Genomic DNA, 25,990 nt, shown 5'->3' with positions numbered 1-25,990 from the left:
CTCCACTCCTGCTCATAAAGATAATCCCACAAGTACATGTTAATGATTAATGTATTGCAGTTATAATCTCCCACACAGTGTAACTTCTTGTGTCTGACTCTTGCAGGAGGTCAATGAAGGCAGCAATGAGCCCTCTGGTGGACGTACGCTGCTAAACATTTCATAACAAACATCATGGCTGCCCCGTTGGTCAGGATTTTCTCAAAGGTTATACAGAATATTTAGGTTATTATTATTTGCATTTGAAGAGTTTCTGCGCTCATTTGAATATCTTTTCTACGGTATAACCATTTTTTATCATTGAATTGTGTAACCTGTCTGGCTCTTGCCTACGTGACGTTTTTAGCTAACTGATGCTAATGTTTGCTAAAGCTCAAGACTAAGTAGTTTCATCCCAAAACAGTTTCAACATTTAATCCTCAAACAGTGTTCAACCGTGCCCGACATTACTGCGTAATGCTCAGTCACACTGTGTGTTCATTGCCAATTATTTACTAAACGATGTTACATATTTCTACTGCTGTTTGTTTTTCAGTCTTTCAAACAACTCTCTCGTCCATGGGGGGCATGCCAGGCAGGGTGGAGAAGCACTTTCTCCAGATCTGCCCCAGATGTGGCTTCACACCAGCCAGCCGAGGTGGCCTCCTCCTTCCCTCCGCTTCAGACATACACAGAGGAGGAAGGCATGATGAGGGAAGCAGGTAAGCAGGACCTCTTGTTTCATGTTGTAGTGCACAGCTGGAGACAGGATTTCTTACAATGCTAAATAGCTGCATTGCTGTTTGACAGTGAAAAAATATGCACAGGAGCGCATCGCCCCACTTGTGTCAAAAATGGATGAGAATTCGCATATGGATGAGGAAGTGATCAAATCCCTCTTTGAACAAGGTGTACGTAACTAATTTAATCGTGAATTAATGTAAGTGTCATTAAAAATATGCCAGTGTCAGTTTTTTTTTCCCTTCGAGTGATTCATTTGTTTTTTGTAGCTCATGGGCATTGAGATCGACCCCGAATATGGCGGGACTGGCTCCTCGTTTTTCTCCTCTATTCTGGTCATCGAGGAGCTGGCGAAGGTGGATCCCTCTGTGGCTGTACTGTGTGACATCCAGAACACTCTGATCAACACGCTGTTTGTTAAACTCGGTACCCCAGCTCAGAAAGAGAAGTACCTCAATCGACTGTCAACGGACATGGTGAGCAGCTTCATAATCTGGAAAAAAAAAACAATGTACAACAATCCAACATTACTGTTGTCCAGTGCAACTGATTAATGTTTTCTGATCATGTTTTCAATTCTGTTTAGTTTTATTTATTTATTTAGTGCAAGATCACAACAGCAGTCGAGTCAAAGCAATAGTTAACTAATGGCTGTCCAGCCATTGGATGATGGGTACTTCGTGATCATAAAGGGGTGGACATGGTCAGCAACAAGACTGTTTAAATGAAGTGTTTAAATGATGCTTAGTTGCTACTAAGGGGCCTAAAGGGTAATAAGAAAATATCTCAGGCAATGATTTTACATTTTAATATTGCCCAGTTTTGGTGAGCCCTTATAAATTGTAGTCAAAGTTAAACCTGGTGTGGTCTTCTGCTGCTCCAGCTCATCTGCTTCAAGAGCATTGAAAAATGCTCTTCTGCAGGACTTGGTCATAATCAATAGTTATTTGATTCATTGCCTTCCCATCATGAAATAAGCATGGGCTTCTCTGAATAAGAAACCTTCGATATGCATTAATGTGTCCCCTTACTGTCATGAATTCTGACTTTTGAGCTTGTGCACTGTTAATAAGTTGATGATCTTTCTCCCCATTAGCCCAAAAGATGTGGTATTTATGATTCCAAAAATCATCCCAAAAAAAAGGAAAAATTCTTTGTTTTATCATTTATCATGTGATTTGTTTTCATTGTACTGGTTTAATCTGCTGTTAAGTCAAAGAGATTTATTTACATTATATGCTGTTATTTTTTGGAAACAGGGTGTGCAAATTTCTTCATATTTGTTACATTATGTTTATTTGTACCAGATTGGAAGCTTCTGTCTCTCTGAAGCAGAGTCGGGAAGCGATGCTTTTGCTCTGAAGACGCGTGCTGAAAAGCACAAGGACTATTATGTAATCAATGGATCCAAGATGTGGATCAGTAATGCAGAGCATGCAGGTGTTTTCCTGGTAATGGCCAATGTGGATCTCTCTGCTGTGAGTAGCTACTGATGTTTCTATTCTCACAGTGTGCAGTATTTCTTTTTGAGCCTAGATTTTTAAGGCCCCTCTCAACAGTCGCTTCTGAGTTTATAATCTAATAACAATATATTGATTGCTTTTATTTTTTTGTCTCGGAAATTACCAAGACATGCTGGATTTTTTTTAACAAATTCCAGTTTACAAAAACATCAAGTGAAACTTTACTTTATAAGACCCACCCACTATAGGTTGTATTGATGCTTTGTCGTGATTAAATGCATTCCCCTGTGACAGAAAGGTAAATATAAAGTCACCTTTGTTTGGCAGGGATACAGAGGCATCACCTGCTTCATCGTGGACCGGGACACCGAGGGGCTAGAAATCGGCAAGAAGGAGAACAAGCTTGGACTGCGGGCCTCCTCCACCTGCCCGCTCAACTTTGACAATATCAAGGTGAGACCATACATCGTGTACGTTACCAGAGAAATGCCTGGCAATTGCATTAGGTAGATTTTTTTTTTTACTTCTCTGTTCTCTGTTCTAGGTGCCAGAGAAGAACATTTTAGGAGAGGTCGGTCATGGCTATAAGTATGCCATCGGGATGTTGAACGAGGGTAGGATTGGAATAGCTGCACAGGTAAATTAAAACACAAAATCTGCTCTGTTAAAATGTCAAATTCAGCAGAGCGGTGCTCTAACTTTGTGTGTGTTTCAGATGCTTGGACTGGCGCAGGGTTGCTTTGATCACACTGTTCCTTACACCAGACAGAGGGTGCAGTTTGGAAAACGTATCTTTGACTTCCAGGTCACGATCTATATTTGGACTCTGATTTTTTACAACACCTTGTGGTCATAAGGCTTGGTTCAATACATTCTGATGCTGCCTTTGGTGCTCCTTATATTCCAGGGGATGCAGCATCAAATTGCCCATGTAGCAACGCAGATTGAAGCTGCTCGGCTGTTGACGTACAACGCTGCTCGTCTGAAAGAAGCCGGAAGAACTTTCATTAAAGAAGCCTGCATGGCTAAATACTTCAGCGCAGAGGTGAGCATCTTGTTTTCATGGTAGTACACTGTAGGACAGAATAAGGATATTTTTCTGACCTGTTTACATATGTTGTCATAAAGTTATTTGTGTCATGATTTCATACAACTAACTGTAGAAGAAGTGGAAGTTTTTGCTGAGACTCTTCATGTTCAACTCAAAAAGTCTTTTTATTTTCTCTGTCTCTTTTTATTATTTACTTTCTTCAGGTTGCCACCCTTACCACATCAAAGTGCATCGAGTGGATGGGAGGAGTAGGCTTCACTAAAGACTACCCTATTGAAAAATACTACAGAGACTGTAAAATTGGTGAGCCTAACTCGACAAATGTGCTTGGACTCTGGACCACTCTGCAAATATTGGCTTGTGTTTGTATGCTGTTAGTGAGATTGCTGCTTAAATAAGCTGTAGTTAGTGTAACTGTGGCTGGAGTCCTACTGTGAAAAGTGCGAAACTTGTGAGTGCTACAGGAGGGTCAGGTGTAGATGTTCATGATTGGACCAGAGTGGGGCGGAGAGAGAAGGCCCGATAGCAGTGGCTGTAATCGGACTCTGCTGGAATTCCCCAGTCTGACCCCTCAGAGTGCCATTATACCAGCACACAGCCAAGGAAGCTGCCATTGCAAAATGTTACTTTTCCTTTCATCACTGCCACTTTGGCTCCCGAGCTCTCCGGCTGGAGCACCGACAGACCTAGCTGCTCGCTAAGCCCCCTTGTCTCCTGCTTGTGAAAGCGGCGGATTCATGTAGTGTGCAGAGTTTGACAAAATGGACTTTGTTGTGTATGTCAGGAATCTGTGCTAATGCTTTGTTTTCTCTCTTTGTGCAGGTACCATTTATGAGGGCACGACGAATATCCAGCTGTCCACTATGGCCAAGTTCATTGATAAGGAGTACAATGTTTGAAACTTTATGAGCAAAGCCTAAACGATTGTACTCTGTGATGTTACACTCCGCATTTTTCCCCCCCAGTGATTATAATGGGATTGATCCACACCATGTTACTATAGATTAATTCTCGTGTAGCAGCTCATAGTTACTGGTGTTTTGGTTACATTTCTTCAGGTTTAGAGATAAAGCTGCTCTGGTTTAATGATGTTTTTTTTCCTTTTTGTATTCAGTGAGCTTTCCATCGGTTCAAAGACAATGAGTAAGAAACTGTATATCATTTTAAGACCTTTACTAACTTCACCCCACATTTCTTCTAGGATGATTATTAATGTAACAGTAACATAAGTGATCCATACATTTGCAATGTGGGAGTCAGTTGTTGAAAGCTGATGATTAGGATTATGTTTCGGTGCCTTCGGAAGATTTGCGATTACTGAGATCAGTGAAGTAAAGGTGTGTGTTCTCTGTACAGCAAGTGATTCTACATACTTTCAGGAAATCATCTGTAAAGAATGATCTGTCAGTACTATTAAATGTGAAGTATGCTGTAGTGCAATGTACGGTCGTTTGTATTTGCTGAGGAGTCCAGGTTAATACCAAGTCCTCTCACTAGATGGCAGCATTTTCCCGAGTGACAGCCGCTCACAGAAGGGGCAGTCAATTATCATGTCTTTTAACAGCTTGTCACCTCTAATGATATTTTATATCAATTTAATTATGCCGGTGCTTCAGATGAAAAGAGCTCGCCTTGCATAATTGACTCATTGATAATTTTGTGGGTGTGACTGATTAAATTTGCACAGGCTACATGTGCTGTGCAAAATAAGGTCTATTGTTTAAACAGCTTTTAAGCTTTTAGCCAAGACGTCTTACAAATAATTATGTGTTGCTATTTTTTATTACTGTTAAATAAATGGAGAGGGAAAAATTAAAACAGACATGGATACTATTTGATGATTTTTATTAGTCACCCCGTTTCCTGGCTATAATACAGAAACTTAATGTTTTTGTAGCAGATAATTTTATATTAAGATTTGCTTTTGCTTCTTACTTCATGTATTTGTATAATAATTTGTGTGGCCTGATCAGAAACGACAGCTGTTAATCTTTTTACATTTGAAGAGTGAAATGGACTAAAATGTCTTTGCCCTCATAAAAATTCTAGGATTACCTGTGTGTTTCTTAAAGATCAGTATAATTCTTGACACCACCGCTGTATCTGTAACAAAAGCTTTGAATTTAAAGATGAATTGAGCGTTATTTACTGCTGGGACTTCGCTGATAGAAGTTAGAATCAAACGTGCTAGGCTGCAGTGTAACTGCATACAAACACCTGTTCTTTAAACCTAAATTTTTCTTAGAATAATGTTTAAGTAAAAGATTTTTTTCTTTTTTTTTAATCACATAAAGATAGAACAGAAAATCAAGCCTGCATTTGCATCACTGATTGAGTGTACTTTGTTTGCCCCTCTGATCCACTCTGACTCGTGGACCAACCCCCCCCCCTCTCTTTAATGAACATAATCTGATGAAAACACAGCTATCCGCTTTTCACTTTGCTTCGGCAAAATGCTGCTCAGCTAGCCTCTTTCTCCGCCCCCATCTTTAACACAGCTATGAGACCTCTAATTATGCAAGGATTCAAGTAGCTTTTCACAAAACACAGTGTTGTCCTCTAAAGCTGGAGAGCGCTCCACGAGCTAAAAGGACAGGCTGCATATTTGCAGGTTGAGCAAATTCAATTTGTTTGATTAGTTCTCTGCATTTGCTTCAACTTTGGTTTAAATGGTGCATCTTAAATGTTTTTTAGTGTCTCATTTTTTCTTTGAGTATGCGTATACCAAATACACAGACACGCAAAATGTTGATATCTCTTCCATTTTAGAGATATATGCCCTTAGTCTAAATAGAGATCAGAAAAGCAGTGTGCTTATAAATTCATTTTCTTTCCTAGTCTTTCTTTCGTTCATCATACGCACAAATAAAATGTGACCGAACAGCTCTTATACATGTCTCTTCAGGTACACAATTGAAATTTGCTTAATTCAAGTACTAGCACTGGTGTGTGTGTGACAGAAACAGGCCTATTGTCATCCTCGCGCATTAGATCACCTGCTGCCCCTGTGGGTTTGTCTGCTTTGGTACTAAGCTGATGTGAAAAGACTTTATCACGATGGTTAAGCATTCAATTTGATGTCTGCCTGTAGCGCTTCCTGGCTAATAAAATTACACCGAAGTCAATGTGCTCCGGTGCAGGTGAAATGGACAGCTTTCCTGCTGAACACACGCGCGTCAGGACGCAACAGAAGAGTGGCACGCCGAAATCGTGCGTCATAGTGTTCAGCGTCCGCTTTTAATGACAAAAATCATTAAATGACTAAATATTTAACAATTTTCTGAATCTTTTTGTGGGTTAAGAATAATAGTTCTTCGCCGTTTTGTTATTGCATATCGTAGCTTACATTCGAGCGTAAAACCTATGCGTAATTTGTTTAATAAGGCTAAGTTGCTTGATTTCGCTGGACCATTTAATCAATGGACCATTTATTCAATTTACTGACAGGTAATTGTGGCTCGCGCACGCCCCTCATAACCCTGATACATTTTCCTCTTTTATCTAATTGGTTGATAAGTGGGTGCGTACTGCTGAGCCCGAAGCCAAAACTCTCGCGCGGCCTTTTTCTTTGGAGTCCATTCTTGTCAGACCCCCACGCGGTTTCATCTCAAATCCCATTTGCTATTGTACCTGTCCAATAGCAGCCACCGAGCACGCTTTAACTCGGATGGCATTTTTATTTCATCACTACGATCCGGAGCAAGTCTGACGCAGTGATCTCTGCGCTCTCACGCTGATCATTCTCGTGGGGGGGAAGCTGGGCGCAGCTTTACGCGACTTTCCGAGTTTTCCCTCCATCTTATGCGAACTATTTTAGCTCGGACTTTAACGCCAGAGAATCCTTTAGATCTGTTTAATATCTTTTTTCAGCTTTTGATGGTGATCCCTGTCGGACACTAAACGGTGATGGCAGACTCTGATACTCAAGAGGCTCGCCAACCTGCAAAAGACTCGCCGTTCTCCATAAAGAACCTGCTGAATATTGAAGACAAACCCACGAAGCCAAAAAGCATCCTCGGCTCGCACAAGGGGGTTTTGGAAGGCAGTTTCTTTTCTCGGTTCGGTGATTTGTCTGTTCCTCGATTTGAGCTGCCAGCACAGAGAATTGGACTATCCGCGCAATATCTGGAAAGAGCATCTACCTGGTGGTACCCCTACACGCTTGGGGCACATTTTAGGACTGGAGGTAAATTATTGTATTGCTTTAGACGAGGGACTTATAGTGTTTTAATATTAATTCACGTTCTTCTATCGGAAAAGCTGTGGTGTATTTAACATCGTGAATGGATACGTAAATCTTAATAAAATGTTTTAAATACTTAAAACTCTAAATTAAACTTAATGTATCCCAACAATAAACCTATTACATAAAGGGAAAAAAATAGAATGCAGGTAGGATAGCTTTCACGGCAGAATTTTATGTCGTTGAAGAGTAGGTTTTAACAAAATAAAATATGTTTTTCTCCAGGGTCTGAGAAGGTCAGCTTAAGAGAAGCATCACAGGCACCGGACAGGCGCTCTCCGGATCTCCAGAAAAGTGATCAAGATGCCAAAGATGAAAGCGCCGACGATGACATCGCCCTGGATGAAAGTGACTCGGAGGAGCCAAAGAAAGAAACAGACCAGGAGGACGACTGGAGGAGAAAAAACGACGAGCTGGACTCCGAGAAGAAGCCCTGTCGGAAGAAGAAGACGCGCACCGTGTTTTCCAGAAGTCAGGTCTTTCAGCTGGAGTCCACTTTCGACATTAAGCGCTACCTGAGCAGCTCAGAGAGGGCAGGCCTAGCCGCGTCCCTGCATTTAACCGAGACGCAGGTGAAAATCTGGTTCCAGAACCGGAGGAATAAGTGGAAAAGGCAGCTGGCCGCCGAGCTGGAGGCGGCCAACCTGAGCCATGCGGCGGCACAGAGGATTGTGCGGGTTCCCATACTCTACCACGAGAATGGAGCCCCAGAAACGAGCGGGGGCCCTGCTACAAACTCACCGGGCGGCCAGGCACTCTTGGCTTTCCCCCATCACATGTACTATTCTCACCCAGTCCCACTGCTGAGACCCGTTTAACATTTGTGTCATAAAACATTGTACATATGTTTTTAAATGAGAGTGATTAACTGGAGAAAAAAAAATACAATTTTGTATATTTTGTAGATTGAACGGACACGGTAGTTATTATTATTATTATTATTATTATTATTATTATTATTATTATTATGATCATGTGTAATCATGCTTTCTTCTACTAAAGTGTCCTTGAGCAAGACAGGGTCCCTTTTACAGCTCCCACGCGCGTGGGGAACAAAAGTAATGGATTATTGGTTATTTTCTTTTTCTTTTTAATTATTACGATCGATTTCGAAATGGGTGCATATATTTGAACCTATTCAGTTGAACAGGGTTGGCTGTCTATATGTAATTTACAGAGATTTGTGTCAGTGTTTGAATGTGGGATTAAATATTTTAATATTTTTCAATATTGTGCAATACTGTTGGCTTTAAATTAGGCTGCCAGCCTTTGTCTCCCATAGGCCTATAGCTCACTTTGTAATAGTCAGGACAATCATGTCATTCTTAAAATACCCTCCACCCCACCCCCACCACCACCAAAAAAACAACTGCAGATGATACAGGCATTTGTCTTTATGACGCAGTGGTTGGCGTAATTTTAAAGCCATGAAAAAGCCAAAAAAGCCTCTGTTTTTGTGTATGGTTTTCTTCTGATGTTGTTATTGAAATTCTGTATATTATATGGTCTCGCACTCAGTAAAAATTCATTCAAGCAAGAAATGTTTCCTTTTATATAGCTGCGGTGTGTGCAACACGAATGTTTATTCAAGTGATGTCGTTTCTTGGTTTCAAACATTTGTGAGGGGTCTGTTCTTAAGGATTCTTAAGTCTGTTCTAATGCTGATCCGTGTTTTATTCGAATAAAACACGGATCAGCATTAGAGTGACAACAATATCTATACCGATGACTTAGAAAATAAACAACTGCATTCTAAATTATAGGAACATTGGATGAACCAAATGTTGGGTTTCTGTGAAGCATTTAGGCCTCAGCGTCTGCTCTTTTAAATCTCATCATCTTATATAATTTTTGCTTTATATAATTAAGAAAAAATATTGCGGAAAACATGTCCTATAATTAGAAGAAACAAAACTGTCATATATCCACACAAATTAGAATGTACTAGCCTAAATTACAAAATGAATCCGAAAGATTGAGAGCCAGGCTTCTTAATCTTTCATAAATTCATCACGTTCCTAAATGCTTTATTTTATTATTCTTTTTTTATTATTTCCCTTATTGAATGGCGCATGAGAGCAACTTAAACTAAAATATACCATTACATGTGCCTCAATATGGTTGATTTATGGTGGTTAATTTATGTGGTAAATTCCTCGTCAAACTTCAAAAACCAAAACCAAAAAGCCAAAAGCAAAACAATGGACAACAAAAAAGGCACATTGTACAGGTGCCTGTTTCAAAATGTGCTCACTTTTTTCTCAGCTTTTCTGCTACCTGTTTATTTAACATATGAGCTATACAACTTCATGATTTTAGAATAAAACTACAGATAAATGCTTGCATAGATAGATAGATAGATAGATAGATAGATAGATAGATAGATATCAGGGCTAATCATCTTAGAAAGTAGGCTCTAGTAAGAAATACGGCGTAAGACAGAAAAGGGACCCATGTCACGTGTTCTGTATTGAAACAACGGAAATAACCGTAGAAATCAGCTCAGCCAATGAAATCGCAGGCGCGAACTTGAACATTTCTTTCAACCAATCAGCGCCTTGTGGACCATCGGTAGCGAGCTAGCCTCACGCAGCCACATTGTGTTCTCGTATATTCATATATTTTTATATTTTATAGTTAACTAAAAAGGTATAATAATCGCTCTTGACAAATACACCAACTGGTCACGTCCGAACGACATCTGACTGAAGCGGTAAGTGAAGTGAAACTACTAACATTTGTGCTCGTTGTTTTTACCCTTTCGAGCTAGCATTAGCTAACACCAGTGGCAAGAGTAGTAGTGGGCTTGGTGTAATTCCTGGATTTAACTGAACAATGAGTCCAGTCAGTGTGGAACAAAAAGTAATGCGGTTATAAAGTCACAAGTAACGCAGTCATTCAATTGACAGAAAGGCATATAAACATGTATTTTAGTTTATATGGTTGCTAGCTACTATTTGGGGCGGGTATTCTGTCGGTGGGCTGCATTAAAAACAAGCAACAAAGCCTTTAACCAGCTGCTGTTAGGCTGTGGTTGCGACCAGGTAATTTATTTAGCTTTCTAATGTGTATAAAAACGCATGTTTGGTTTTCACTGAAGCCACTAATAACTTCTAAGTAATAGTAACCCTTTATAAGGGAGTCACTGAAAGACGTGGAAATTCAAAATTTCAAATCTGAAGTGTCATTGGAGCACGTTGTGTTGCAAATCACAATCAGTATAGTCACTTCTCCCCATCTTAGGTAAACATGTTTCCAAAAAGTGTGTGTATATAAAATAAAGTACTGGAAAAACTTGGAGATTTTAGGGAAACATTTTTATCTTGTATAATACTGACATTTGTCACAACGATAACAGCAGTCCTGTTCAGTCACAGGCCTTATGATACTTGGTGTAAGGTGACATAATTTCCAATAAGACATTGTAACAAAATATTTATAATTTCCAGCAACAATTTAAGCTCTTTCGCTGCATGTGTATCCACCCGGATGTATATATATATATGTATATATGTGTGTGTGTGTATAACCTGATCTTTGCTGACTCACTGGGAGGAATCCATGGCTCTACAATCTTAATATGAAGCATTGGGGTGCTAATTTTGGCTATTAAGTTACCAAATATAGCTCCTTACCCAATAAAGTGTTAAAAATTTCTGTACAGACATTTTTTTTCCAAATGAATGAGGAAATGAATAAAATATGTGTTTTGACAGTGTCATAGATGTTCATAGTGGAGCAGTATTTAAAACTGGGCAGTTAGATTGAAATTAACAGCCCAGTTTATAATGTTTGACCTCTGTTGTGTCCTGTTGTGACTCCAGTCTAAATGTCAGTTAGGTTGCATTAAAACACCTTGCAGGGTTGATTACTATTAAAGTTTAAATCGCTTGCTCATTTTTCTCTGCTGCAGATGACAGGTTCAAACGAGTACAAGCTCAATCAGGGACCAGAGGATGGCATCTCTGCTGTCAAGTTCAGTCCCAGCACAGCACAGTTTCTCCTGGTTTCCTCTTGGGACTGCACTGTCCGTCTCTATGACGTGGGAGGCAACACCATGCGAATGAAGTACCAGCACACGGCTCCAGTTCTGGATTGTGCATTTTATGTAGGTCACATATTTTGTGCTTAGGTTTCTTCTTGTTATATTATAGCCTTGAAGTCTGGTGTGCTCAAATGATAAAACCTTTAACTTTCAGGATCCAACACATTCTTGGAGTGGAGGTTTAGATGCACAGTTAAAAATGCATGATTTGAACACAGACCAAGGTATGTTACTAATCTGGTAGGTGGATTAAAAAGTAGTAGTAGTAGTAAAACATATATGTTGGAATGCTTTCATCTATATTCTGCTGGTTTCTTCTCTTTAAACAGACACAATTGTTGGAACACATGATGCTGCCATTCGTTGTGTAGAGTACTGCCCAGAAGTTAATGTCATGGTAACAGGTAGCTGGGATAGATCAGTTCGACTGTGGGACCCACGAACGCCCTGCAACGCTGGCACCTTTACTCAGCCAGACAAGGTAAAGCAGTCGAGCCACCACTGAGCTTAATCACATTGTTTATAAAATTGTTATATACATGTTTTCAGAATTGCTATTAAAGTTTAAAAAGAAAACATGACATTTTTGGAGATTCATGCTTTTCAAAGCAACAAAGTATTTTGGATTCTCGGGAGGGCATTTGTTCAGCAGTTGTTATTGAGAATGAGTTGATAAGACTATTAATGAAAACAGGAAAATTTTTTGATGGATTTTATTTACATTTTATTTTGGCTTTACTCCTAATACTGGTACACAGTGATGTAGCTATTAAGATACTTTCTAGAAAGCTCCCTACATTAGACATTGTATTCATTTACTTTCCCATAATGGTTAACACAGAAAAAGATGTTAAGTTTAATATGTTTGCATGTGGTTAAGTAATGTTGTATGCATATGCATATACATTTCATATGATTTTTGGTACTGCTAGTGATGTCGCCATCTTGTCTCATAACTTGTCTCTGTCAAAGGTGTATACCCTCTCTGTGGCTGGAGATAGGCTGATTGTTGGCACAGCAGGACGACGAGTACTGGTGTGGGATTTGAGAAACATGGGATATGTACAGCAAAGAAGAGAGTCCAGTCTGAAGTATCAGACGCGCTGCATTAGAGCCTTCCCCAACAAACAGGTAGACTTTATAAAATATAAAGACTGTGTTTAAACCTGGCTGATAATTTGTTCTTAATAGAACCTGATAATATAGAGTCAAATTTTAACCTCATATTTTCTGTCTTGGCTCCAGGGGTATGTCTTGAGTTCAATTGAGGGACGTGTAGCTGTGGAGTACCTGGACCCAAGCCAGGAAGTTCAGAAGAAGAAATACGCTTTCAAGTGCCACAGGCTGAAGGAAGAAGGAATCGAGCATGTTTATCCTGTCAATGCCATCTCATTTCACAGTGTTCATAACACCTTTGCCACAGGTAAGATTGGCTAGTTAGTACTTGACAAAAGCAGGTATTTGTTTCTTCTTAGACCTTTCTTAGCTTATATATGTATATACAAAAAAAGTCACAGTTACAGAAAATATCTCAGATTTTTCTCTGACCTTCACCTCTTAACTGCCAAGGTTGCATCCAGAACTCTTGTTAATATAGATCCAAACCTCAGCAATACCAAGGCTTAAAAACTTTTTGAGGTTGACCTTGAACCTCTCCTTTTACCAGGTGGCTCAGATGGCTTTGTGAACATCTGGGATCCATTCAACAAGAAGCGTCTGTGTCAGTTCCATCGGTACCCGACCAGTATTGCATCACTGGCCTTTAATAATGATGGCACCATGCTTGCAATCGCCTCCTCCTACATGTTTGAGAAAGGAGACATCAGCCATCCAGAGGATGCCATCTTTATCCGCCAGGTCACAGATGCTGAGACAAAGCCCAAGTGAGTCTTCCTCTTGTCTGCTGTGCAAAATACTGCTCAGAATGGCAGTTTCATACCTCTGAATCTCTGAGCAGTGCTGTTTACAATGTGCACGTCGAGCTGCAGCATATGCTGATCTTTATCTCTGTCCATCCACTTTTCAATATCCGATAGTGAAAGATAGATGACAACTTGAAGTCCCCCTTTCACTTTGTACATCTATGGCTGTTATAAATATACACCCAGTGCCCAAATAAATATAAACCTTCTGTATAGCATGAGGCAGTCCATTAAAGTGGGCCTGTTATAAATACTACCCCTGTTTTATCAATGTCAAAAGCATTGAGGTGTTCTTTTGACTTGTTTTTCAATCCAGACCTAAAGTATTTTAAAAGGAATTCTTAATATTTCCATCTGTATCTAATTTGAAATAAATCATAGATTTTATTAGAGTTCATTTTCAGCTTTATTTGAGTAAGCTGAATAGGTACTGGCAGGTAAACGTCCATAATAGTCCATAAACATCACAACATACTTTTCAAATACCAGATTGTCTCTTTCACAATCAGCCATACTTGTCCCTAGAACTTGGTTGCAGAGCTCAACAGTTTCTTGTCATGTGTTTGGTAACCACGACCTGGCATTTTGAAGCTTATCTTTGTGGTGTATATCATAGCCATGACTATACTGGGACTCTAGCCAAAAAATCCAAATCTCTTTAAGGTTATCTTGTCCTTCACCTCAGGATGCCTTAAATGTGCTTTTTTCATTGCAGCTTTTAGATGCAGAAAGATTGATTGTAATCTCAATAAGCAGATGTTAAAAGTAATTTTAAAGTACCGACTTAATTTAAAGGCGAGTGGCTTTTGTCGAGAACTTTGAAAAGAAGCAATGATACACAACTGTAGTTACCAAATGGGATATGACTTGTCTCCATGTATCTATTCAGTGATTGCTCAAGTTAATTGAATCTCTTCTTGTGTTTTTTGGTTTACAGGTCAACCTAAGTGCACAGAGGAAGACTTCCTTCTGCTTTTGAAGCCTTTACCACATTGGATTTATCTGCTGGCATCCAGTGTACCATTACTATATCGTTTCCTGTCATTTCTTTCCATTCCCAAACAGCATTTGTAATTTAAGTAACAGTTGTTACATTTTCTCCTCATTTCTGGTCTGTGTTAAATATGTCATTCTTTCATGTATTTGTCTTGTTCTTTCTTGACTAAAATCATTTTTGTATATACTGTACTTTTTTTGACTTTTCTTTCCCCTTGGTCATTTTGGTATTTTGACATTTTAACAAGGCACAGTTGCAGCTGTTCTTGGATCAGTCTTTCAATGCTCACAGTTTGATACTTGGAATTTAATAAATGTTCAAATATGACCAGCATGAAGTTCATTTATATTCTGTCACATGCTACCTGCATGAACAACAGCTGGAGAAATGCTAGGAATGTGTCAAGGCAATAAGGATTGTTCTCTTGATGATGTGTTGAGGGAAAGTGATGATCCACTCATCTTGCTGTGGGCTCCACTTGCCCCCAGACAGTGACCTCTGCTGATAGACATCAGAGGTCTTTGGCCTAAACAAGATCCTGGTTTATTACTGCGGAAAAATTTGGAGAAAAAAAAAACGACTAAACTTGATGACCCGGCCTATTTAATCATCCTTTTTTTTAAATCATCCTATTTTATGTGTGTGTGGTTAATCATAAAATAGGATGATTAAATAGGCCGGGTCATCAAGTTTAGTCGTTTTTTTTTAATAGATAGATAGATAGATCCCTTAGTAGTGGATTTATGGTAACGTCCAACCCATAAACACTGAGCTAATTCTGCTGTTTTAGCAGATGACAGCAGTGATATTTCAGAGGGCTAAAACTTTTTAAAAGTGTATTATCACTGAATTTATCTGCTAGACTGTGCCAGTTGTTACACTGGTGACAGAATTAGATGCAACACAGGCTTTTTTAATGCAGTATTTGGTAATATACGACTGGCACAGTGCAGGTCTGGAAAAATATAAGCGATGTCTTTTTCCTGCAGATTTTCAATGGCATCTAATGCAGTTTCTGAAACCTTTCAGCCTAAGCATGAGAGAAGATATAGATGTCAATTATTCTATTTAAAAGATCCTATTTTTTTCCTAATGGTTTTATCTGCTTCTGCAGTATCCTGGAAATGATTAGTCCACTTTGGTGAAATGATGTAACTAATTCCCGTGATTGTCGATAATGAGTCTGTCTTTGACGTTGGATTAGGACTGCAGCTTAATATGAAATGGCATTCATGGAAATAGAGGGAGAATGGGCAGGGGTTTGTTATTGTGGCTGTAGTGAATTACCTTGTTTCCTGTCATTTTTGGCTTCTACTAAATTGCAAAATTTAGTGAGTGTTCATTAAACCCATATTGGATAGGTGTTACACAGGAAAAAGTAATTTAGCAGTCTATTTGAAAGGTGCATTAAGGCAGTTAGTATTTTTCCAACCCTTTTATTAAAAGATTTATTAAGCTCTGTAATTTAACAAATTGTTGCAGATAGCTGGATTATCTATCAGCATGTTCTTCCAAATGTCTTTTTTTTAATTTCCTCTAGCAAATGTTCAGATAACCACATCTGTGGTTGTGTGGCTGGGCTCTGATTTCCAACCACTGAAGTGTTGCAGACACTTTGGCTCTACATGAAACCGTTACATGACAATTAAAATGGGTGATTGTCCTCCAACAGCCTGTCAGGTGCATTTAACCCAACCACAAAGGGCTCTTATGTTCACTCAAGAGGGCGCAGATGACCTTCAGCAGACACCTTATCTCTCAAGACCGGTTTCTAATATTATATCAAGCTGATGATAGCCCTGCGTCCTTCGTGAGCTGAGGAAAAATGGGGAAATCACATGATGCATCAGGAAACTATTGACCACATTCTGGTTTGTCTTACATTTCATTGTTACTTACTGTAGACCACAAAGACACACAGTGACACCATGCTATAATGCACTTCCTTCAAGCCTTTCATTGTAAAATCACAATTTTAAATCATAAAAATTAGACTATGGTAATCTTTAATGAGCATAAATTATATTTCATGCTGGAAGAAAACTGATTACAAGATTTCATAACCATATCAGCACACCTAATATGGTTCAGTGTTCGAGGTATTACTGTTTTTTGGGGGGGACGGTGTTGAGTAAATGCATAAAGAGCAGAATGTTGTGAATGTCATTTTCTAACAAAGCGTCCTTTAATACTTATGAAAAAATGTTTGCCTTCTTCCTGGTTTTTATTCAGTTATTTTTGCATATTTGTTACACAAATTATCAAACAAATTGTAAAATTACAGTAATTAACCCAAGTATATACAAATAATGATTTATTTTAATAAGAGAAACAAGCTTTCCAAACCTGTGTATCCCTGTGTGAGAAAAGGTAAATATACCCTTTGTTAAATTAAAAATTAAATGTTATTAACTGCATTTTTTGGAAAAGTGAGTTTAGTTTCAATTAAATTGAACTTGTCTGACAAAGTGAAGGAGGCTAAAAGATCTCATGAAGCAACACATCATGCCATGATCTAAAGAATTAGCAGAGAAACAAAGTCATTGGCATCTATCAGGCAGGAAAGGGTGGCAAAGCCATTTCTAAGGATTTGGGACTCCAGCAAATCATGGAGAGAAAACCTTCCCAGCAGGGGCCAGCTCATGAAAATTACTCCAAGAGTGCAGTGACGACTTATCCAGGTCACAAAAACACCCAAAACATTTAAGGTTAGAGTTCATGATTCAACAATAAGAAAGAGGATGAGCAAAGATGGAGCCCACGGGAAAGTTTCAAGGTGAAAACTACTGTTGACCAAACAAGGCTGTCTCACATTTGCCAAACTGTATTTCATAATACAAATTTCATACCAACAGTGAAACATGGCGGTAGTGTGATAGTCTGGCCATCAGTTTGTGCCCTAAAGCGTAAGCACACCTGGGTTTATGCAGCAGGACAAAGATCCAAAACACGCCGGTAAACTCACCTCTGCTCAAAAAAACAAAATGAAGGTTTTGGAGTGGCCTATTCAAAGTCTAGCCCTAAATCTGAGATGCTTTGGTATGACCTTAAACAGAAGGTTCACGCTCGAAAAACCTTCAATGGGCTGAATCAAAAGAATTGTCAGTAGGTCAAAATTCTTCCACAGTGATGTGAAAGGCTCATTGTCAGTTATCACAAATGCTTGATTGCAGTTTTTGCTGCCAAGGGAGGCACAAGCAGTTATTAGGTTTAGGGGGCAATTACTTTTTGGCACAGGGTCAGGTAGCTTTGGATAGGTTTTTCCCCTTAATAAATGAAACCATCATTTTAAAATAGCATTTTGCATTCACTCTAGTTATCTTTGTCTAATTACAATTTGTTTGATGATCTCAAACACATGTGAAAAACATGCAAAAAAATAAAATATGGATGGGGGAAAAGTACTTTTTCATAGCACTACGCCACCAGTGAGGTTAAAAAGTTATTTATTTTATATTTTTTCTAAAATATCATTCATACATTTAATTTAATAAAGAAATGTAATCCAAATTAATAATTTTAGAGAGCTTTACTAAATTTTTAAATGATTTAAATAAGGATTTGGACTGCACTGTATTTAACTTAATCTCCAGCGCAAAGCTTATGAGCCAAAATGGAACGTCAAACCAAATAACTGTGACCCCCCTTGTCATGCCCAGAGATTTTTAATTTACTACAGTCCAGCTCCCAGAGGAGTGCCCCTGTCCCCTGTCAGCCCTGTAAAAGAGATGGATAGCTGTGAGTGTGACACCTAGCAGTGGGTTACATGGCCTTAAGCTTTATCGCCTAATTACGCTCTAATGTAACTACAATGCTCTTGAGAAGATGTTGTCTCGCCCACCAAAGCTCCTTTAAAAGCCTCCCTGGGGCAGGGGCAGATAGGAGCGAGGTGCTGAGGCAGGCCACAGCCATGTCCGAGTGAAAGGGTTGGGTTTCGTTCCCCGAAGTTTGGATGAAGTGGACACAGCATGCTAAATCTGGGGAGGAAAAGACCATGATATTAATTTTGGAAACTGTAGAAATTGAAAGAAATTATATCAGTGTAACAACCTTGTATAAAAACTAAATTGATGCTGTTTTAAATTACACAGCCACTGTTGTGTTAATCACACTACCACATCTTATTAGGTTTTACATTTAGACTAACTTCACTATAAAGGGCATCACATAATAAATGTATTTCTGTGTTTTACACAAACAGCGTAAACAAACGTAAGCATTAATACGTGGAACGTTCGGCTACCAGGTTATCAGTTACACTTGTGTGTATCTTCCACCAATGTAAACTGTCCAAGGCCTCATAAATGGACCATTTGACCACTTATTCTGTAGAAGAGTGGTTAGCAGATGCTGATGGCACATTCAGTGGCAGAAAGTAGCTGTGACTTTTTCATAAAGTAATAAAATTGAGATTTTTTTTTATAGTTACCTTTGTCAAATATGAACATTTATTTGAAGATTTTAAACATTAAAGTATGAGAAATATGGACAAAACTAAGAAATCATGAACTTTATCAAATGTCAGATATAAATCTGGTTTGTCCAGCATCTGGTTTTGAACAAACACATTTATGTTTGGTGCTAATCAGCAAACATTAGCAAGCAATCAATCTAAATTGGGATACTGTTGTGTGCATAATAGCATTCGTGGTAATGTTTTATCACTAGCATGGTTTTGTATTTTGTCTGGTGTGTTTTTAGCAATCTATGCCTAAATGAAAGTTCAATCTAAATAATTAAGGTTGGTGATTCAGTGGCAATGCTTTATTGCTCCTGATCATAAAGAACACCTTTTCCATGTACAGGGTGTCATATGTTACCATGACTGGGTTGTTACCCTCCAGGGCGTGAAACCACAAGCACTTAGACATAACTGATCTGTGTCCTGTATTGAGACACCCAAGTTCTCCGTATCACACAACAGACTCCAGAACCTGTTGCATTGTACAGATGATTTGCGGTCAGTTTTGGAGTGACAAGCAGTCTTACTTTGAATACAGGGAGGGCACATCCCTGGGGAACCTTTGAAAAACAGTAAGTAGGTATCCCCATTTAAACTGAAATCAGATTGCAGGTCTTTTCAGGCAAGCCTCTTTGTGCACTCTCCATACCTATGAACTCTCTGTGCTGTTTAATGGGTTCATGGCCACAGGGCAGGGGTTACAGTTTGTCCTTCCTGCAATTAGCATTCACGGTTAGCTTAGCAGAACTAATGCACCAAATCTTTGAGGCTCAAGTTTCCTCTGTGCCTCTGGGTGAGTGTGGCCAAGATTTAACTTACTCCTTGTATCCATTTCAACCTGCTTTATTAGAGGTTATTGGCAAAATCCCTTGCAGAATAAAATTTCAAGACAGCCATTATCAGACAATTAAGTGTTAGTGTCAAATAGAAGAAGGCACAGCTAAACCTGGGCTTACCATGTAATTATATACAGCATAGCTTAAGGTTAAATACTTGCATTTATATTAACACTCGGGTCACAATGGGTGGAAGGCAAAGCCACAGTAGCCAGTGGCCTTCTTTTTCAGTTCAAATCAATATAGTCCATTTCCTTTTCACTATCAATCTATATTTGCTTCTCATTTATTTGTCTAAATCCTGCATCATAAGAAAATGAAAACCCTTAGCACTATTATTACTTTTTGTGTTTGTATATGCCCTGTGACATTTGGGTCAAGACACAGATCACAGGAACATGTATACCAATGTCATTGTGGGCCATGAGGATCTCATGGGTCTAGAGTAACATAACTACTTAAATGAAGCTGCTTGGAGCTGTTTTCTGGTATTAGCTTTCTTTGTATTCAGTAATATTGACTAGTTTATACAAGGACCTGTGGACGTTTATGTAGGTTGACCATAGTATTGTTTAAAAACTACAAGTTATACTACGATATTTGGCATCGATTACTGGTGCTAAATAGTATAATACTAATAATATGCACTCAACTGCCACTTTGTTAGTTATGCCTTTTCAATTGTTCAACTGCTCATTACGTCAAAAATCTAATCAGCCAATCCCATGGCAATGACTCAGTGCATTAGGCATGTGACCATGGCCAAACAACCTGCTGAAGTTGAAAACAAGCATCATTAGGGAAAAACGATGATTTAAGAAACTTTGAACATGGTATGGTTGTTGGTGCCAGATGGCCTGGTCTGAGTATTTCAGAAACAGTTGATCTACTGGGATTTTTCCCCTACAACCATCTATAGGGAATGCCTTGTTGATGCCAGAGGTTAGCGGTATGAAGTATGAAGTAGTATGCAGAAGAGCATCTCTGAACCCACAGCATGTTATACCTTGAAGCAGCAGAAGACACAACCAAATGGAAACTGAGGGTAAAATACACACAGGTTCACCAAAGTGGACAACAGAACATTAGAAAAAAGTTCTGGTCGAATCATCTAAGAGATATTTCTTAAACATGAAGATTAGTTTACTGTAGTGCACTGTATCCAACAGAGCACCACTGGGATGTGGTGGAAAGAAAGATTCGCATCACAGATGTGCAGCAACATCCCAGATCCGAAGCAGTTGACAAAAACTGAAGGGAATTTGAACTGTTACTACAACATCTTTGATTAAACACAACGACCTATTTTAAACATGTTCGTTGTTCACAGTTAGTGTCGGTAATTGTTATGCGGAAATACATTTGATTGCCCTTCTGTTTAAGCTCCAACCTGTTACCTAAGCAGGGGGAGAAAAAATCGATGTTATTGAATATAAAATACATTTGTCATTTTCTAAGTGCATTTTGTCTGAGTGATTAGTGATTGGGCTGCATTATGGTGCCTAATCAATGAGACAAAAAGGAGATGCTTTCATAAACAGCTTTTGATTATTGGACATGATAAACTTTTTTGAATTCGATGAAGTGAAACAGTATGTTGTCCCATCGACTCAAATACAGATTAAGCAAACTAATGTGAATACAGAGATCAATTCATTCATCCAATAATGTTTCTGTGTGTAGAACAGCAATGCACTGAGAAGTCTGGCTCTAATTCATCATTGTCCACACATTATATTATTATTGATGGCTCTTGCCGTGGGCAAGTGCATTTGTTTTTCAGATTTGTGACAGGCGGCAGAATGCTGGATGAAGGTTTATTCTGCAGCCGGGCCAGAAACATCGCACGCGTCTCTCTTATTTCTGTATTGATCGTCATGCCTCCCCATAATCTGGCACCTGACACATTTCACAACATTATGTGGAAGGGGTCAGAGGACAGTGCTAATGAAACTGCATGATGGATGCTGTTATCCGCAGCATTAACCCAGCATTTACTCACACATAACTGTGACCCTGAAGAGCCCGCTGGAATTGTCATAAATAATAAAGAGCCGAGGTGGTCCAGAGGTATGATTGCGACAAAATAAATAAATAAAATAAAGCATATTCAGCATAATAAAGCATATCAGTGTCGAAGCGGGTTACTTGTTTAGGTTACAGTTTTTCAGCAACATTTAAATGTCTGTGTTTTAATGAACTGACTTCAAAGACTAAAAGCTCTTTTATACCCAAATGTTTAAGATAAAAGAGCACAGTGAGCAGATTTGTGTGGAAGTCTTAGGAAGCAGAAAAAGACTTGGTAAAAATCACATCGTGTGCGAGCACTGTGAGTGAAATCATAAGAGAGATCTGTAATACTGGGCGTGAAGTGAGCTGTATGACTGCGAACTCTCTGCTCTGCTCCTCTCCACCACATCCATCCTGCCAGGCTAATGTATCCCTCTCAATAGCCGGGGATAAGGGGAGAAAAGACTGCTTGTGTGAAGCACAAAAAGCCCCACCGTGGCCGCATTCGCAACAGTAATTGGCAAGGAAGCTTTATTTTATTCACTCCTGTATGTCTTTTGTTGTCCTGTAGGTTCGTTCAAGTGTGGTGCTTTTGAACGTAGTTTCAAAACCGGCTAATTTCTGCAGCCTCCTGTCTCTTCCTGCCTGCGTGGCCATTTATTTATTTATTCATAAATACACAACTGTTTGATTCTTTCCTCTTTTCTTTTCTTTTTTTTGGACACTGAAATGTGTTAAAAACTAAACATTTAATTGAACATTTAATAGAATTTCGATGACACTTAATTGCGAACATCCGCAAGAGGCGGGAAAATATTTAATCTCTTACGAGTCCTGCTGCTTTCACACTCTGAAAGCTTTATTGCTGTTCAGCAAAGTAGTGGTGACAGAATAGGGGTTGGTGGGCATTAGAGGGGCGGCTCGTCTCCTTTTATCATCACATTGTAGTAGTTGTATAAAAGCCTGTAAAATGTAGCTTGCAGTTGTATTTTCACCACAATTACACTTTATGCTGCAGTAAAATGCATTCAAAGATTTTTCGGTGTGTTACACCAGTACATTATTCTCTTAAGCACTCTTAACCCTCTCATACATCAGTTTTATAAAAATACAGATGCCAAGAAAGTTCTCAGGGGGAATATCCACTATTTGCTTTTGCTGATATTTTTCAGGATTATTCCCAGCTCATGATTTTTTGATTTCCTCGTGGATACTGTGCTATATGTGAGTATTTTAAGCATTTACTATTCACACATGCAATAAAATTACATCACAACACTTTAAAGTATAGCAGTGGTTTGCTTGTAAGCCTTTTTCAACCCTCTTGTCACCCACATCTCTGAGCTGTCAGTTCAATCAATGATTCATAACTGATTTACCTCTTTCGATTGTTTCATTTTTAGTTTTGGGAAGCAGAATTTTGTTCCTTATTTATTTTTCTACACCTTCACAAATCCTGACCCCATTATTTCTTTAGTATAAAGAGCAAAATATGTTCACTGGAGAGTAAAATATGTATCCATTAATTTTTAGCTGCGCTTGTTGTGTGAGTTTATGGATGGATGTAAGCTTTTTGGTCTGTCAAATGCATGACCATAAAATTTGGTACAGCTGTTGGTACCAAAAACATACACCATAACCTGGTAACCTTCAACCAGTCATGGCGAATGGCTGCCCATCTCTGAGTCTGGTTCTGCTGAAGGTTTCTTCCTGTTAAAAGTGAGTTTTTCCTTCCCACTTTCACCAAGTGCTTCATAATAGAGCACTTTCTGATTGTTGAGGTTTCTTTACTTAGCTGCTATAATATCTTAGTACTAGCACACAGTATTCTGTAATGTTCATATATATGCTTTTGTAATAATTAGATTAATATTTCTGATATGTTTTGCTTTGCTTTTGTGAAATTTCTCAAAATATGTGGATTTATTCCCCCACCCCACCCATTTTTATAATTAGCTTTTACACTAATTACACAGAATTTAGCCAAATCCCATGTGACTGATAGCTCAAAAATGGACATATAAGAAAGAAAAACATCATTTTCAAATTTGGGTGACCTGACTTGCTTTGGCCTCAGTGATTGTGTAAGTTTTTTTCCAGTTTTTTTGAGTTCAGGATACATAAAAGTGTCAAAACTGAGACCAAAATTGCCGCTGTAATTACAGGTAGATAAGAGATGCAGAGTAAAGTCGAGAATTGTTAACTGCTGAATACAAATTCACTGGCAATTTCAGGCATTTTGATGTTCAGAGTGTTTATGTTAGGGCACAACCAGAGCCAGGAGTTATTCCTACCCATTTCCCCACTTACAGTAAACCACAGGGTTATCACGTAGGGTTAGGCTCTGAGTACAACACAATTTCATCTCTAGGGCCCTCTACAGATGAAACAGGCTTGCATCTCAGAAAATATTACAGTTAAAAAGAGTGCATTGACCTGGGTCTGATCAGAACCTTTGAGCTAGTCGAGCTGAAGCAGCAACATCACAGAAGATGTGCCGCTCACATAATGGGGTCAAACTGTTTGTTGGATTTGCGCAGTGCTGACATTCTAGTGGGAAACTGCAGGTGAAAGGGAGTGCAGCAAACATTTTGGAGAGGAAAAACAGTTAAGTCCTCAAGTACTGACTGACCTATGTGAATACAGCTACTGTGGCGTAGAAACACGAGGGTTGCGGCTGAGACAGTGGCTCGTTCGCTGTTATTTGAGAGGGATTAGGCCTTCATCTCTAAGTTGCAAGAGTCCCATGTCTTGTACAAAGAAAAGGTCAAACCAGCTACCTGACCTGGCCACCCTTGGGACCATATTGAATGACTAGAGGTCAAAGTTGGACACCTGTAGGTTCAAACGATAGGTTCAATTCATGAATGTTCTGGTTCAATGACATGTAACTTAGAGATGTTCAGAACACCCATCCGCAGGTTACCTGACATATTCATACAGCTACAGCAAGGGACAGCTGTAAATTTACAGCTGATTATGTACTCCCAGATTCACCTAAACTCGATATCCTGGAGAATTTCCATTTTAACAGAACCCTCATTGATTCAGTTTTTTTAGAGGAATTACAGCCTGGATCAGTTTACCTTGTTACATTGTCACACTATGTTCTGGTCTGATCTCCATGTCCATTTCCGCTCAGCCTCCCCTCCCAGTCACCACAGCGCTGTCCAACAGACTTTTCTTTGTCCCTGTGGCCAGCCATCCATTCCTAATCTCCAGTCTTTTACTGTGCTGGAGACATGCTGCATGCTTTCAAAGAGCAGGGTAAGCTGTTGATGGATGCCCTCCATCTCACTAATAAGGCTTTGAAGAAACCTTGTGGCCCAGTAGTGACAAATGACTTTGTATATGGGGTTCACTATTACAGATACCTTATAGCTTTAGGGAAGCAATTAGGTACAATATTAAGTATAAGTAAAAACATCTACCTAAAAACCCCTACTTTTGATCCAAGTCTTTCAGCAAACCTCACTTTTACTTCTTAAATATTTGAAAAACAGTTTCAAATCATTTATGTCAAGAGTCCATCAAAGCAAAGTAACAGCAATGGTGAAAGTGACCAACAATCATGAAATAGGTTTAGACGACTGACTCATCCTCACATTTGTCTTTCTATCTTAATCCTGCCTATGACACCCATTTATCACGCAATTATATACAGACAATGAAACATATTGTCCTTAAAGGAAACAGAAAATGAATATAATAATATTAACAAAAATATAAAAACCAAAATTTTCCCCATACAAATGTGTTCCTTAATCAGTGATATTAAAAAACAGTGTTTTTTATGTTTATTCGTGTCCTGATCAAATGTCACACTTCAAAGGTATTTTGAGCACACAAAGGTCTGAACAATCCATGATTCTAAATTCAGACATAATTGAAGTAATTGTATTTGGAGCATTTGGTTTAAGAGATCAGGTAATTGTCATCTGAGTACGTGAATTCATCATCATCTTCAAGAAACCACTTTGAAATGTTTTCAGCTTTGTGATATGGTGCATTCATCTTCTGGAAGCAACAATTAGAAGATGGGTATACTGTGGTTATAAATGCATGGACACATGGTCAGCAACAATACTCAGGTAAGTAGGCTGTGGCATTTAAACAATGCACAATTTGTACTAAAGGAGCCAAAGTGGGCCAAGAAGACATCATTAAACCATTATATCATGAGCAGCAGTATAACTTCAATACAAGGCAGGATGGATCCATGAGCCATCCATGTTGATTAT

At 38.9% G+C, this 25,990-nt stretch overlaps 3 protein-coding genes across 5 annotated transcripts; all 3 read left to right on the top strand.

Moving 5' to 3' along the window:
- Nucleotides 1-90: 90 nt before the first annotated feature.
- acadsb (acyl-CoA dehydrogenase short/branched chain) lies at nucleotides 91-5,288 on the top strand. 2 transcript variants are annotated; one of them, XM_031750698.2, is made up of 11 exons: nucleotides 91-207; nucleotides 536-701; nucleotides 790-890; nucleotides 990-1,196; nucleotides 2,028-2,198; nucleotides 2,511-2,636; nucleotides 2,728-2,820; nucleotides 2,899-2,988; nucleotides 3,091-3,228; nucleotides 3,438-3,537; nucleotides 4,057-5,288. In XM_031750698.2, the coding sequence occupies exons 1-11, from the start codon at nucleotides 175-177 to the stop codon at nucleotides 4,131-4,133; spliced, it is 1,302 nt and encodes a 433-aa protein (XP_031606558.1). In that variant the 5' UTR covers nucleotides 91-174; the 3' UTR covers nucleotides 4,134-5,288. The 2 variants fall into 2 exon arrangements, with proteins under 2 accessions (XP_031606558.1, XP_039472261.1); XM_039616327.1 differs by having other exon boundaries at nucleotides 174-281.
- Nucleotides 5,289-6,888: 1,600 nt separating this feature from the next.
- Nucleotides 6,889-8,983, top strand: LOC116328782 (homeobox protein HMX3-B). Its single transcript, XM_031750654.2, has 2 exons — nucleotides 6,889-7,420; nucleotides 7,703-8,983. Exons 1-2 carry the CDS (start codon nucleotides 7,141-7,143, stop codon nucleotides 8,293-8,295), a joined length of 873 nt encoding a protein of 290 aa, XP_031606514.1. The 5' UTR covers nucleotides 6,889-7,140; the 3' UTR covers nucleotides 8,296-8,983.
- Nucleotides 8,984-10,009: 1,026 nt separating this feature from the next.
- bub3 (BUB3 mitotic checkpoint protein) lies at nucleotides 10,010-14,768 on the top strand. 2 transcript variants are annotated; one of them, XM_031750679.2, is made up of 8 exons: nucleotides 10,011-10,190; nucleotides 11,391-11,585; nucleotides 11,677-11,746; nucleotides 11,852-12,003; nucleotides 12,495-12,653; nucleotides 12,768-12,945; nucleotides 13,189-13,405; nucleotides 14,382-14,768. In XM_031750679.2, exons 2-8 carry the CDS (start codon nucleotides 11,391-11,393, stop codon nucleotides 14,389-14,391), a joined length of 981 nt encoding a protein of 326 aa, XP_031606539.1. In that variant the 5' UTR covers nucleotides 10,011-10,190; the 3' UTR covers nucleotides 14,392-14,768. The 2 variants fall into 2 exon arrangements, with proteins under 2 accessions (XP_031606540.1, XP_031606539.1); XM_031750680.2 differs by lacking the exon at nucleotides 14,382-14,768 and having other exon boundaries at nucleotides 10,010-10,190; nucleotides 13,189-13,409.
- The last annotated feature ends 11,222 nt before the right edge of the window (nucleotides 14,769-25,990 follow it).

The sequence above is a fragment of the Oreochromis aureus genome, linkage group 8, assembly GCF_013358895.1.
Source record: "Oreochromis aureus strain Israel breed Guangdong linkage group 8, ZZ_aureus, whole genome shotgun sequence".
In the NCBI taxonomy this organism is placed as follows: Eukaryota; Metazoa; Chordata; class Actinopteri; order Cichliformes; family Cichlidae; genus Oreochromis; species Oreochromis aureus.
The sequence above is the reverse complement of the archived record's forward strand: the minus strand, read 5'-3'. Positions and strand labels throughout refer to the sequence as shown.

Excerpts from the sequence above, each read along its gene's own strand:
- LOC116328782 (XM_031750654.2), top strand. The coding sequence starts at position 7,141 with ATGGCAGACTCTGATACTCAAGAGGCTCGCCAACCTGCAAAAGACTCG. Across the intron at positions 7,421-7,702 it reads GGCACATTTTAGGACTGGAG|GGTCTGAGAAGGTCAGCTTA; the intron begins GTAAATTATTGT and ends GTTTTTCTCCAG.
- acadsb (XM_031750698.2), top strand. The coding sequence starts at position 175 with ATGGCTGCCCCGTTGGTCAGGATTTTCTCAAAG. Across the intron at positions 702-789 it reads AGGCATGATGAGGGAAGCAG|TGAAAAAATATGCACAGGAG; the intron begins GTAAGCAGGACC and ends GCTGTTTGACAG. Across the intron at positions 2,637-2,727 it reads TCAACTTTGACAATATCAAG|GTGCCAGAGAAGAACATTTT; the intron begins GTGAGACCATAC and ends TCTCTGTTCTAG.
- bub3 (XM_031750679.2), top strand. The coding sequence starts at position 11,391 with ATGACAGGTTCAAACGAGTACAAGCTCAATCAGGGACCAGAGGATGGC. Across the intron at positions 11,586-11,676 it reads TTCTGGATTGTGCATTTTAT|GATCCAACACATTCTTGGAG; the intron begins GTAGGTCACATA and ends TTTAACTTTCAG. Across the intron at positions 12,654-12,767 it reads GAGCCTTCCCCAACAAACAG|GGGTATGTCTTGAGTTCAAT; the intron begins GTAGACTTTATA and ends TCTTGGCTCCAG.